The 14,898-nt window shown below is 42.8% G+C and overlaps 1 protein-coding gene across 1 annotated transcript in view; it reads right to left on the reverse strand.

Annotated features, from left to right (window-relative positions):
* Nucleotides 1–9,688: 9,688 nt before the first annotated feature.
* Nucleotides 9,689–14,898, reverse strand: part of LONP1 (lon peptidase 1, mitochondrial) — a 42,202-nt gene continuing 36,992 nt past the window's right edge. The window contains exons 17-18 of the mRNA XM_073598900.1: nucleotides 12,269–12,433; nucleotides 9,689–10,127 (exon numbers count right to left, since the gene is read on the reverse strand). Coding sequence (XP_073455001.1) covers nucleotides 9,978–10,127; nucleotides 12,269–12,433 — 315 coding nt within the window. The 3' untranslated portion in view covers nucleotides 9,689–9,977. The remainder of the gene's footprint in view (nucleotides 10,128–12,268; nucleotides 12,434–14,898) is intronic.

Raw genomic sequence — 14,898 nt, forward strand, 5'->3', positions numbered from 1 at the left:
ATTCAACCTTGAATATGTTAGGTAATCAAATGTGTTATCCAAAAAATCTCCCATTTAAAGGGACTTGTCCCATCATGCCTACGTTTTAAAGAATATGGACTTGATCCATCCATGGCCAGCTTTAGTAGGATGAAATGTGTTGGCCAGAGGCACTTACAACATGATGTACATACAGCAAGGCCTGCACAGGGCATAGCTGGACAGATTTAAATAACCTGAATAATCTACAAACAAAAGTCTCTCCCACTATACCCCAATTGGGCACAAACGTACAGTACTTCTCCAACTTCCTATTTGCTAATACAATTCTACTCACCTGAATATAGTAGCATAATTGCCTAATGAGGTTATATTTTGGTAATCATTATTCTCAGGAATTCTTAGACAATGGTTCTTTTCTGGAAATGACACCTGTGGCAAGGCCTTTCACACATTATGCAGATCATAAATTGTGTTTCAACACTCTTGTGTTTGCCGCATAAAGAGACCATGTATTGCTACAGACAGAGTAGTGTAATAACTAGGCATAAAGATGGCCATATGGTCTCTAACAATTATCCTACAATACCAAATATTTTCCAGTGCGATGTCACTTGCATGAAGTTGTATATGTGGATTGGGTTCACCCAGAGAAGGTGTTCCCATTGGAATTCTTAAAAAAAAATAAGGGGTTCTTCAGCTGTTGTCACGGCCATTTCCTACTTGAATAAATCCCTGAAATGAGGCCCTGGTCTTTAAAGACCTCCACAGATAAGGAGCCTTCATTAAGGCATCCTTCTGTCTGATGGGAGCAGCTCTGCAACCTCCAGTGTATATTTGCCAAGCTCTTAGTTGCAGTTCACACTGATGTGGGAACTGCATTTGATTTGAACTAGGGTTGTCCTGATAGCGATTTCTCCCCAACCCCCCCCCCCCCCAGTGACCGGTGCTTGTAACTCCCCCACACACGATTACCACTGACAGTCCCCCTTCATGCCCCCTCCGTTCTGGTGTCCCCCTCCTTTCTTCCTCCTTGTCCCTCTCCATGTCCTCCGCCTTCCTTTTCTGTATGAACAGAGTCAGTTATCACTCTGTCCATTCACATAACTGAAACATTGTAACCTGTGATTATGATATCTCAGTTTATGAATGGAGAGGAGCCGCTGTCTTCTCTCCATCCATTTTCAGTGCAGCTGAGGCTGCAGAGAAAGGATCTAGGGAATCTCTATCCTCGGTCTCTTTCTCTCTTAAGACCCCTGATATCTCACCAAAGCCCCCTAACAGGGCTGATTAAAAAAAAAGTATTGCAATAAATAATAATAAAAAAAATTGTAAAAAAGAATAAAAATTAAAATAAAAAACAGACTCCGTCCACCCCCTCCCCTACAAAAAAAAAAAAAAAAAAAAAAATGAAAAAAAAAAAAAGTATCGGTACTTGTACTCGGTCTTAAAGTGGTATCATGACAACCCTAATTTGAACAGGAAGCACACCGTATCCATGTGGAAATCACGTGCAACTCTGCAGCAGTGTGATTTAAACCATTCATTCTGTATGGCTTGAATCGCACCAAAATTGTGCAGGATACTTTTTTTTGTTTATGCTGCACCAGAATTGAATCGCATGTGATACGAATCTGCAAATTGCACTGTTTTTGTGAACAAATTTTGGAATGTCTGTAACAAACAGTATCTCACAAAAGTACTCACATTTATGTAAATATTTTATTATCTTTTCATCTGACAACACTGAAGAAATGGCACTTTGCTACAATGTAAAGTAGTGAGTGTACAGCATGTATAATGGTGTAAATTTGATGTCCCCTCAAAATAACTCAACACACAGCCATTAATGTCTAAACTGCTGGCAACAAAAGTGAGTACACCCCTAAGTGAAAATGTCCAAATTGGGCCCAAAGTGTCAATATTTTGTGTGGCCACCATTATTTTCACGCACTGCCTTAACCCACTTGGACATGGAGTTCACCAGAGCTTCACAGGTTGCCACTGGAGTCCTCTTCCATGATGACATCACGGAGTTGGTGGATGTTAGAGACTTTGCGCCCCTCCACCTTCCATTTGAGGATGCCCCACAGATGCTCAATAAGGTTTAAGTCTGGAGACATGCTTGATCAGTCCCATCACCTTTACCCTCAGCTTTTTTTTTTTTATAGCAAGGCAGTGGTTGTCTTGGAAGTGTGTTTGGGGTCGTTATGTTGGAATACTGCCCTGCGGCCCAGCCTCTAAAGGGAGGGGATCATGCTCTGCTTCAGTATGTCATAGTACATACTGTATACACCTACAGAGTTCCTATGGTAAGCAAAAAGCCCCTACATCCCAGTTTTGCAAGAAGACGCAGACCTCCAGGTTCTCAGAAAGAGGTCTCATGGCTTTCAACCTGTTTGTTTCCCAATCCAAACAGATAGCTAACCTATTCTGGACCTCCAGGGTCTCAAGTTCCTGAAGATACAGAAATTCAGTAGGGATTTCACCAGGGTGGTGATTTCTGGGCATCAGTGGATTGATATCAGGAAATTCCTCTGATTACCACTTACACATCCCAATTTTAGATATTCACCAAAAGCTTTTGGGGTTTGCTGTGGAGGATCTTGTCTTGGGCAGAACTTTATGTTCCAGCCCTCTCTGTTGTGTCCAGGGGTGAGAAATTGGCAGGGGAACTCTCAGCTGCTGAATCCTGTAGAATGAGATCTTCACCCATGAGTTTGCAGAAATTTGTTGGTGTTCAAATTTAAAAACAATCTGGACACTAAAAATATACACCAATTAGCCACAACATTATGATCACCCACCCAATGAGCAGGCCCTCCTTTTGCTGCCAAAACAGCCTGGAACAATGGAGGCATAGACTCAACTAGACAGACTCACACTGCCTTGTCTGCTTCCTGGTGCCATCTCTTCCCCAGGTACGTGAAACCTGGTCATCCAAATGTTAAAAAAAAAAAAAAAAAAAGTGCTCCACCAGACCACCTTCTTCTATTGCTTTGTGGTCCAGTTCTGATGCTCACATGCCCACTGTAGGCACTTTGAGCTGTGGACATGAGTCAGCATGGGCAACCTAACTGGTCTGCGGCTACACAGCTCCATCTGCAACAAACTGATTCACTGTGTGCTCTGACACCTTTCCATCTGAACCAGCATTAAAGTATTACTAAATGCACAACAGTAAAATCAGTCTGTATATGCAGTAAATCCATGCTTATACTCACTGGAAGCTAAGGGGTTAATCCTCTGCATTGTGTATAAAGGCTGTTTGATCAAGTCTCCAAAAAAATGTACCTGATATTTACAGAGCCATGGGATGGGCTGCACATTGCTCAGTTTGGTGTGTAGTGGTAGAAAGTTTTTTTTCTTGGGAGAATGCATGTGATCAGCACAGGGCCAATTAGCACTGTCTAGACAGAGGATCAGGGGAGAATGAAAACCCCCACAAGCTTTACTAGGAACTGATACAAGGCTTCTATATACTGCTGATGCGGAAAGGTATTTATATTTACTATAATTGCATTTCCATATACTGTGGTAGACCAGATATAGTGAATGCAGATTCTGGGTTTAGTAACACAAACTTTCAGTAATTTACACAGCAAGCTTTTACTCCCCACGTGCATCAATGAGGCCTGGCCATCCATGACCCTGTAAACGGTTCACTGGTTTTCCATCTTTTGATGACTTTTGGTCCTGACCACTGCAGACCAGGGACATTCTATGAGTGCTACAATTTTGGAGTTGCTATGACCCAGTCGTCTACCCATTACAAATTTTGCCTTTATCAAAGTTGCTCAAATCCTTATGGTTGCCCATTCTACTTTCAACACGTCAACTTCAGGGACATGTTCACTTGCTGCCTAATATATCCTATACATCAGGGATATGCAATTAGCGGACCTCCAGCTGTTGCAGAACTACAAATCCCATAAAGCATAACAAGATTCTGACAGCTACAAGCATGACACCCAGAGGCATGATGGGACTTTTTGGGTAGTTTTGCAACAGCTGGAGGTCCGCTAATTGCATATCCCTGCTATATACTTTCAGGTGCCATTGTCACAAGATAATCAATGTTATTCACTTTGCTTGTCAGTGGTCACATTCTTATGGCTGAACGGTGTATATTAATGATCCTGGTCCGTCCACTACAAACTGCCAGAATTCTAGGTGCTAGTCCAACTCTCAACTGAAATGTATGCAGGGAAATAGGATCCACTCCAGCAAAAATCAACTTCTTTCGTTTAGAAATTCAATAAAATACATACAATGCAGCAGAAGAGGTGAGCCCACCAACACACTTTACCATGTCAAGTGCTTACTCCACTATATCATTCTATATACTATTTAAAAGGGTAAGTTCACCTTTTTTTTCCCCTAAATGTCAGCTCCCCTATGCAACAATATAGCATTCATGTACTTTTTTTGCAAACATATCAAAGCTTTCCATTAAATCTTCAGTCACTTACTTTTCTTGTCTATATCCACGTTTCCATTAGTAATGTCTTTCTTCCTCACAGACTAGAGATCATGACACAGGAAGGAGTTGACCAGCTGACCTCATTAGCACACACCCTGCATCATCCACCCACCCAATGCAATCAATTCAGTGATCACCCTTCTCACTAAATATACAATCAGATTACATAGTGTAAGCCCCGTTCACAACTCCGCATAGCGGGAACTCGCATTCCCACATGTGTTTTTTTGTAGGGAAGGGGAGAGATGAGGCAGTTTGGAGCATTTTCACTCATCACACATAGGGCAGCCCATCCACCTGAATGGTGCTACACACAGCAATCGCCCCAAAGAAGCTTCAGAATTTTTTTTTTTTTTTTTTTAGAGTGGCACTTAGAGCGTTTTTTACTGTGATTTTTGGTGCAGGGCATTTCTGAAATGCAAGGAAAGGCACAGATGTGAATGGAGCCTCATTGTTCTCGTGTTATCACACCAATTTCACTTTCTAGCATAGTGGGAGCGCACATTTTGTGTCTCGCTTTTCCTGTGACACACATAGGGGAGCCTGTTGATTTCATTTGGCTGCACTACATCTGGTAATGGGACATTTTGGTGGTTGCGTGTTTTTTTACTGTGCGTTTTGCAGCATTTGCCCCTCATTCTTTCACATGGCAAAATATGTGTTTGCTTCTGTGTTTAGTGTGCCATTAAGAATTAATGGCACTGAAAGCGCAACGAGTAATTATAAGTGTATAAACATGGCCATACACTATACAGTCTGATTGTGTATTTAGTGAGATGGGTGATCACTGATTACATTTCAGTTTAAATGAAACATGCAGCTGGGAATGAGAAGGTGGATGATGCAGGGTGTGTGTTAATGAAGTCATCTGGTCAACTCATTCCTGTATCATGACCTACAGCAGGGATATGCAATTAGCGAACCTCCAGCTGTTGCAGAACTACAATTCCCATGAGGCATAGCAAGACTCTGACAGCCACAAGCATGACACCCAGAGGCAGAGGCATGATTGGACTTTTAGTTTTGCAACAGCTGGAGGTCCACTAATTGCATATCCCTGACCTACAGTCTGTAAGGAAGAAAGACATTACTAGTGGAAACATGGATTAGGACAAGAAAAGTAAGTGAATGTAGATTTAAAGGAAAGCTTTTTGATTTTTTTTTTTACAAAAATAAGTACATGAATGCTACATTGGTGCATAGGGGAGCTGGAATTTAGAAGAAAAAAAAAAAGTGTACAAAGGGGAACTTACCCTTTAAACTGTACATCTCCACAAAGGTGTTCAATTTGGCTGAAAGTAATCGATGGATGCTAGGTCTCAAACAAAAATACACTCTATAAAAATATTACATTATCAGACAATTTATCGGCAGGATGAAGTCTTAATAATAAAGCTCATTATCTTCACTATAAATTTAACCTAAAAAAAAAGAAAAAAAAATTGGGGGGCAAAACAGATCACTATACAAGGTGTTTCTTAAAAAAAAACAAAAACAAAAACAAAAAAAAAACAGTGAATGGTCAGCAAATGTCTCTTAAGGAATCAATCGCAGAACCACGGTCACACGGTCTTGGATTGCCGCCACATCTGCAAAACATGTGCCTTTCATGATGCTCTTCAAGCGGGGAAACAGAAAGAAGTCTGCAGGCGGCGGATAAGGGGAGTGAATGCCATTTCATTGCTTGCCACTTAGATTCCGAATCGAACTGGTAGCACCAGGTCTCATCCCCTGTGATGATGGTTTGCAGAAAGGACGGATTTTGGTCACACATGGTAATGAAATCTCCACAGGTTTCCATTCGTTTTGCAGCTTATGCGACACAAACCAGGATCACATCTTCCGCTTACCCAAATCTTTGCGGACGATGGTGCGCACCGTCACTCAAAGTGCCACATTTATAATTACAGTGGAACCTTGGATTACGAGCATAATCTGTTCCAGGAGAATGATTGTAATCCAAACCACTCGCATATCAAAGCGAGTTTCCCCATAGAAGGCAATAGAAACAAAGATAAATTAGTTCCGCAGTGACTTCTATTGCATGCAATACCGCATATGGCCAGAGGTGGTGGGGGGGCCAGAGAGCCTCGGAAATACTCGGGGACAGCTTGGCTGAACTCGGAAAGGCTCGAAAATACTCCGGAATGGAGTATCTCCGAACGGCTTTGAACCGTTCCGGGTGTCACCGGCTCCCCCGCACCTCTGGCCGAATGCGGTACTGCACACCCTATTGGCTTGAATCCTGCTCGTTTTGCGAGACAACACTCGCAAACCGAGTCAGAAGGTAAATAAAAAAAAAAAAAGTTGCTAGTCTTTCAAAAGGTTCCACTATACCTTTAACCACTTACCTACTTGGGCAATTTTGAAATTTTCACAAACATGCTAAAATCATTTTTTTAATGCCAGAAAATAACTTAAAACCACCAAATATATATTTTCCCAGTCTTTATAAAGGAATACTTCAAACAATGGGTGCTTTGGAAAGGTCTTGGTGGTCTTCAGAAGCCCAGACTGGGATGGCACTGGCAAAGGCTACAGGCTGTTTGAGTTTTGGGGTCTTTACGTACCACATTAATAAAAGATAAGATGGTCTCTTATAGTTCAGGACTAACAGCAGAAGACAGGCACTCCTCAGATGTAGGTTCTTTTGTCAAGGACTTTACAGACTCAGCGTCAGATAGGATCAGTGTCTGAAGGCTTAAAGACAAATGCTACAGGCAGATCACATAGAACAGTGTTTCTCAACTCCAGTCCTCAAGGCACCCCAACAGGTCATGTTTTCAGGCTTTCCATTATTTTGCACAGGTGAGTTGATCAGTTTCACTGCCTTAGTAATTACCACAGCCATTTCATCTGAGGGAAATCCTGAAAACATGACCTGTTGGGGCAAATTGAGGACTGGAGTTGAGAAACACTGATATAGAGATGCTGCAGGCAAAGGCATAGCATGGTAGCCTGCTTATGGCTTCTGCCATGAAAGTCAGCAATCAGTACTATTTGGCCCATAAAGTCCTGCATGATTGCAGTGAAATTCTCCTTGGGTTAAGCAGAAGGAACATCCATTCCTGATGGATCTAAGGAAGACAGACTCCAGCAAAATTCTAGGCGGTTAGTGCTAGGAACCTCAGGGGGCACACTGAATGCAGCACCAGAACACTTAGTGGAATGTGAGTTGGAGGCACCTGGTACAGCAAGACTGTTCCCTATTTGTCTACAATCAGACATTGTATCACAATTCGGAAGGTAACATAACTCAGTGTACATAGGCTAAGACTCGGAAGAATACAAACCCAGCTGCTTGGGTAGCAGGTGTAGGTTCAGGCAGCTGAAGGTGACCGAGTCACTGGAAGCATGCAGCAGGGATGAATAGAGTCCTGCATGTTTCTTGCAAACAGTAGGAAGGTGCTTCTTCAATGCTCAGCATCAGAGTACAGAGCGCTCACACAACACCCAATCCAGTGGATGTCTGTACTCAATACTTCAGGAATAACTGCCCTTTCTGCAGCAAAACTGGCAATAAACAGGAAATTGACCACATTTGATGGTCCAAGTAATGAGGTAGCATCTGGTGTTCAACCTGCACAGCCTACTAAAAATGGTTCTACAGGAGATAGGGTCAGTGTTGAGGCATGGCATGGCATGGCTCTGGACTTAGACCACGCTCTGTGGTGAATTTACCAGTAGACACAAATCTGTAAAGCACCACATTGTTGAGCTTAGTACCTAAAGGTCACATTCCAGGCTGGCCCCACAACAATCTGGCTGCTTTCTTAAAAACACTTATGGTTTTGTAAATCAGGCCCAAAGTGTAGTGACCCACAGCATGTAACCATGGTTCCATGCTTTTAAAATGCTTTTTTTTTTATACGCTTACCAGCACTTTATACATTTGTCTTAATAACTAATCAAGATTGTATGCCCAATTTTGAACTTTATTGTATTCAGATTAAGTGTAGTCTTCTGGTCTTTTCACATAGCTATTGTCCCAACTATAGTTGAGGCAGTTGACTGATCCTCTGCCGTTGTGATATTACAAGTCACATGACTTCACTGTCCAGACACAAGGTTGATTTACTAAAAATGGAATGTGCAAAATCTGGTGCAGAAGCCAATTGGCTACCATGCACAGCTGCACCAGATTTTGCTCTTGTTTTAGTAAATCAACCCCATGGTGTCCAACCTGTGGCTCTTTTTGTGTGGCACATTTTGTGCAGCCCTAGGGGCCCCTGCAGATACTAATCTGCATTTCCCTATTGGCTTGTTATAGCAGTGATTTCTAGAAATCTCATGTAATGTCTTGAAGTCTCCAAACAACTCCTATATTATTGTTCACAGTCTGACAGCCTCCTGTAGCATGCCCCCAGTCTTGACCATCACTTGCATAATGTTTTCAATTTCTGAACATCTCCTTTTTCATGTCTGCAGTCTCTAAACATCTCTTGTACTTTGTCTGCAGTCTATGAGCATCTGCTGTACCAGGTCTACAGTCAGACCATATCTTGCATCATGTCTGCAGTCTCTGAAGATCTCCTGTACCAGAGGTCCACAGTTTCTGGCCATCTTTTGTATTATGATACACATTGTATCACATCTGCAGTCTCCGACCATCTCCTCTATTATGTTCACAGTCTCTCCACATCTCCTGTGTCATATCTGCAGTCTCTGTCCATCTCTTGAATCATGTCCACAGTCTCTGACCATCTCTTGTACCATGCCCATAGTCTTTGACTATATCCTGTTGTGTGTCTGCTGTCTCTGACACAGATTATTCACAGAATTTTAAGTGCAGTCCTTTGGTGATGTTGAGGGCCTAACTTGAGGCTTCTTGGTTCAAGAAAGAGGACCACCACTGGTGTAGATCATGGTTTTAGGAGTCACTTTCATTTGCATACAGTATGCAGCAAAGTATCTACTGTGCTGATCATGGTTAGGGAATTTTCCCATGGTCCTATAGCAATGGATACAAAGAACCACTAAATCTGAATTGTGTATAATACCAACATTTCCCATCAGGTGGCAATGCAGGTAAAGCCTGTGACTGCAACTACTGGCTTCAAGTCAAACACAATCCAAGCAAAAGAAGAGGAGTGGGGGTGGCATAATGTCACACTTTCCCAGTAAACTAAACATTGTGATTGTTAAATACTTTTTTATCCAATTAACCGGTATTGCAGAAGAAATATATAAAACGTTAGACTAAGGAAGGATTACCACAGTCTGAAAAATGGCTAAACGAATATATTTATTAAGATGCTGGTTCATAAATAGCACAATCTTGGTCCTACTTTTCTTCATTTACCACACAGTGATCGAGAGAAACAGAATAGCCATTACTTCAGTACAAAGTTGTAGTTAAAATGTTTTTATAATTAATTTTTTTCTAATTGAATACCATATGCACTAAGGCAAAGAGTAAATTAAGCCATAATAAATGTGGGCTGCACAGCAGCAATATCAAGCATGTTATTCCAGTGGTTTACACTGAAATGAATGATCTTGGATAAGGATGGCATCAGGGAGCTGGAAACACAATGTCATAGATCTCTTTATAGTGCTCAACAAAATGCACCTCTAGTCCTTCAGTGATGAAATCAGCCAGGTCATAGTAATCTTTCTTATTTTCTGATGGTAGGATGATACAGGTGACACCGGCTCTTTTAGCCTGCAAAGACATATATATATTATAAACATGCTCTTCTTCGAGTTAAAAGCCATTAAAAGACTGACTGAAATCGTAACCCTAACCCAGGAACTTGTTTCCCCTACCCCTTCCCAATTAATTATAAACAACATGCCTAATGAGCAATTTTTTTCTATGACTGGACCCAGTGCATGCAGACATAGAGCCCTTTCACACTGGGGCGGTGCGGGTGCTGGTGGTAAAACGGTGCTATTTTTAGCGCCGTTTTAGTGGCGGTATTCGGCCGCTAGCGGGGCGGTTTTACCCCCTGCTAGCTGCCAAGAAAGGGTTAAAACCACCGCAAAGCGCTGCTACAGCCGGAGGTATAGCCACGCTGCCCAGTTCATTTCAATGGGCAGGAGCGGTGTATACACTGCTCCTTCACTGCTCCAAAGAAGCTGCTAGCAGGACTTTTTTTACCGTCCTGCCAGCGCACCGCTCCAATGTGAAAGCCCTCGGGGCTTTCACACTGGAGACACAGCAGCGGCTCTTTCAGGGCGCTTTGCAGGCGCTATTTTTAGTGCTGTAGCGCCTGCAAAGTGCCCCAGTGTGAAAAGGGTCTAAACAGAGACCAGTCTACAGGGAGTTAATTAAAAGTCCTAGATTTTCTTTTGGCACCTTTAAAATCCTTAGCCTTTGTTGCCTCCTTTCCTTTTGTATACATGTAGTATTGGGATGTGGTGCCATTGGATTTTATGCTGCATCTCTGTGATTATAAAGTACTAGATATCACCATATAAAAAGGCTGACTGCTGCTGGGTAGCCAAAACATCTATATATGTCTACACCTGAATTCTGGGAATTTACTTTTTCTTTTGTTATGGTGCCCAAGGTCTGTGGTGAAGCCATTTATGAGATATTTAATTGCCAATGCCAGATTTTTACATTACAAAGAATAACTGCAGAGGTAGAGACAATTTGTTTCACCGGTGGGTAGAGGTGTGGTAGGAGATCATGTACAAGAAACAAATCATGAATAATTCAGCCTGCCAGCACATAGCCACAAATTAAAGTGATTCTGAAGGAAAGAGTTAAAATGAAACATGTTATACTTACCTGCTCTGAGCAATGGTTTTGCACAGAGCAGCCCTGATCCTCTTTTTTGGGTCCCCTGTCAGCACTCCTGGCTCCACCCCCCTGCCAAGTGCCGCCCAAAGCAAGCCTCTTGCTATGGGGCTCCAGAGCCACGCTTTGTGTGTCCATTCACCCTGCCCCTGCTCTCTCCTCATTGACAGCACTGTGTGAGCTAATGAGAAGAGAAACCCGGTAGAGGCACTGCTCTCATGCACATCGCTGAGTCAAGATGGGGCTCAGGTAAGTATATGGGGGGAGCTGCACTCAGAAGGCTTTTTACATAGAATGCATTAAAGTGGTTCTAAAGTCAGAAGGTTTTTTATCTTACTGCATTAAGATAAAAAACCTTCTGTGTGCAGCAGCTGCCCTAATACGTGCCTGGGCCTCATCTCAATCCAGCGATGTTGCACGAGAATCTTGGTTGTCCCAGGCTCTTCCTTCTAATTGGCCGAGACAGCAGCAGGCACCATTAGCTTCTGCAGCTGTCAAAGTCAGTGAGCCAAAGAGGAGAGAGATGGGGCGGGGCCACGGCTCCATGTCTAAATGGACACACAGAGCAGCGGTTCGGGTGCCCCCATAGCCAGCTGCTCGGCAGGAGAGAGGGGCCAGCAGCTCTGGCGAGGGACCAGAGAAGAGGAGGATCTGGGCTTCTCTGTGCAAAACCACTGCACAGAGGAGGTAAGTATATACACATGTTTATTATATAAAAAAAAAAAAACACACAAACACACAAGGCTTTAATATCACATTAAGGTGACAAACCTTGAGCCTTTAGAACCACTTTAAAAACCAGTTTTAAGTATAATCCAATATAAAAAGAACAAGTGTGTGTATGTATGGTTGACTTTTTACTATATCTGGAACAAAGTTCTCTCATCTTTGATCTGCTTGTCTCTTCTAACACTGCTGCATTCCCACTGTAAAATATTTTACTAGACACATTAAGGTTCACAAGACATTAGCTGATCTTCAGAATGTTTCTACTGTCACAGTGATACAAAGTAGAGAATGGGAATTTGAAGTTTTGAGGTACTTTATCTCATACTCACGGCTATAGTTTTTTCTTTGATACCGCCGACAGGTAGGATTTTTCCTGTCAAAGACACCTCTCCAGTCATTGCCACATTTTGGCGAGCAGGATGTCCCAAAGCCAAGGAAAGAAAAGCAGTAACAATAGTGCAGCCCGCACTAGGGCCATCCTTTGGTGTAGCACCCTAAGAAGAGAAATACTGTATATCACTTGTTGTAAATGCAAAAAACTTGTTGCGTAAGGTTCATCAAAGTGAGTACACCCCCCCCTCACATTTTTCTAATTTTTTTAAGTGAAAATGTCCAAATTGGGCCTAAAGAGTCAATATTTTGTGTGGCGACCATTATTTTCCAGCACTGCCTTAACCCTCTTGGGCATGGAGTTCACCAGCACTTCACAGGTTGCCACTGGAGTACTCCTCCATGACAACATCACGGAGCTGGTGGATGTTAGAGACCTTGCGCTCCACCACCGTTCGTTTGAGGATGCCCCACAGATGCTCAATAGATTTTAGGTCTAGAGTCATCATCTTTAGAAGAGGCTTCTTTCTGGGACGACAGCCATGCAGACCAATTTGATGCAGTGTGCGGCGTATGGTCTGAGCACTGACAGGCTGACCCCCCCACCCCTTTAATCTCTGCAGCAATGCTGGCAGCACTCATACATCTCTGGCAGCACTCATACATCTATTTCCGAAAGACAACCTCTGGATATGACGCTGAACACGTGCACTCAACTTCTTTGGTTAACTATGGCAAGGCCTGTTCTGAGTGGAACCTGTCCTGTTATACTAAATTTCCCATGATGCTCAACCATACTGCAGTGTGCATGAGTATCATGGGAAATGTAGTTCCAAAACATCTGGGGTGCCAAGGTTCGCCATCACTGGCCTAGGCCATCTTTATGTAGAGCAGTGGTTCTCAACCTGGGGGTCGGGACCCCCTCGGGGGTCGAATGATGATTTGCCAGGGGTCACCGAATCCTGGGCTGTTCCTGAAGCCCGCGCCGCTCGCCCAGCCTTTTTGCGGCCGCCCAGCAGGGCTGTCCCTGAAGCCCGCAGACTTCAACTCAGCCTCTTCGCAGCTGCCCATTCAGTTCATGGCATGGCTGGGGGGGCAGAGACTAGAGGTTAGCTGACTGGTGAGGAATGTGAAGTGGGAGGGGCTGGAAGAGACCTTATCTCCTGATTTCGGCATAGGTGTCACTGCTATGAGACACCACAAAGTCGGAGACACAGTGAGTAACACTACCTGTGATTATAGTTGCCATTAAAAGTCCTCACTACAGTTCTCAGATCAGCAGATGACCTTCATCAAGAGAACCTAAGTTGGCTGATCCCAACTCCCCGCCAGCACTGCCACTCATCCCATTCCCTCCATCAAGGAGTAAGAGAAGGAATAAAAATAGAGAATACATAGAAGGGAGAGGAAAAGAGGGGGAGGAACAAAGAAAAAGGGAGAGAAAGAATGAGAAAAAGAACAAGAAAGACTGCTAGAGAGAGGGATGGGGGAAAAAAAAAACAAGAAATTGGGATAGAGAGAGATAAAAGGGAAAGAAAGGAGAACACAGAGAAAGAGTGGTACATTCTAAAATGTACCATAAGGGTTTTAATAATGTACGAGTGGAAGGGACTCAGGGAGCGCTAAATGTCCATGGGTTAGGGGCGCAAATTACTAGTCTTGCCTTGGGTGCTGACACACCCACGCTACGAAAATAATTTTACTGTTAGGGGTCCCCACAATTTGGGAAGTTTTATCAAGGGGTCACGGCATTAGAAAGGTTGAGAACCACTGATGTAGAGCAACAATTCTTTTTTTTTCAGATCTCAGATCTTTTTTCAGTTCTTTGCCTTGAGGTGCCATGTTGAACTTCCAGTGACCAGTATGAGAGAGTGAGAGCGATAACACCAAATTTAACACACGTGCTCCTCATTCACACCTGAGACCTTGTAACACTAACGAGTCACATGACACCGAGGAGGGAAAATGGCTAATTGGGCCCAATTTGGACATTTTCACTTAGGGGTGTACTCACTTTTGTTGCCAGCGGTTTAGACATGAATGGCTGTGTGTTGAGTTATTTTGAGGGGACAGCAAATTTACACACACAATATATATATTATATATTAAAAAAATTTGAGAAGTGCCAGTGTTTGGGGGAATATGATCACCATGTATAAATACATAAATGGTCCGTATACTAAACTTGGTGCAAAGTTCTTCACTTTGTGGTCACTACAAAGAACAAACTGACACTCTTTGTTTCTGTAGAAAAATAAACTTTAACCATGTATACGGAAGAACTTCTTCAAAGTAAGAGCTGTTAAAATGGGGAATAGGCTACATCAGGAACAAGCTCTGGACATATTGATTTAAAAAAAAAAAAAAAAAAGCTGGATGTATTGCTAAATGAATAGCATATAACTGAATATTAACATTATTATTTGAGTGCTTTAGAGGAACTGGAATATTTTTTTTTTCCACTGGGGCAAATTGGAACATTTTTTATAAGGGTTTATTTTTTTTTTTTGCCTTCCTGTGGATACTATGCTGGGTACTATGCTATTACAGGACCCTGTCCATCTGTTACAGACAAGAGGAGACAGGAAGTTCCCCGTAGTCCTATCCTGCTTCTTCTGTCCCAATACAG

This window comes from Aquarana catesbeiana, linkage group LG01 (genome assembly GCF_042186555.1).
Source record: "Aquarana catesbeiana isolate 2022-GZ linkage group LG01, ASM4218655v1, whole genome shotgun sequence".
Classification (NCBI taxonomy): Eukaryota; Metazoa; Chordata; class Amphibia; order Anura; family Ranidae; genus Aquarana; species Aquarana catesbeiana.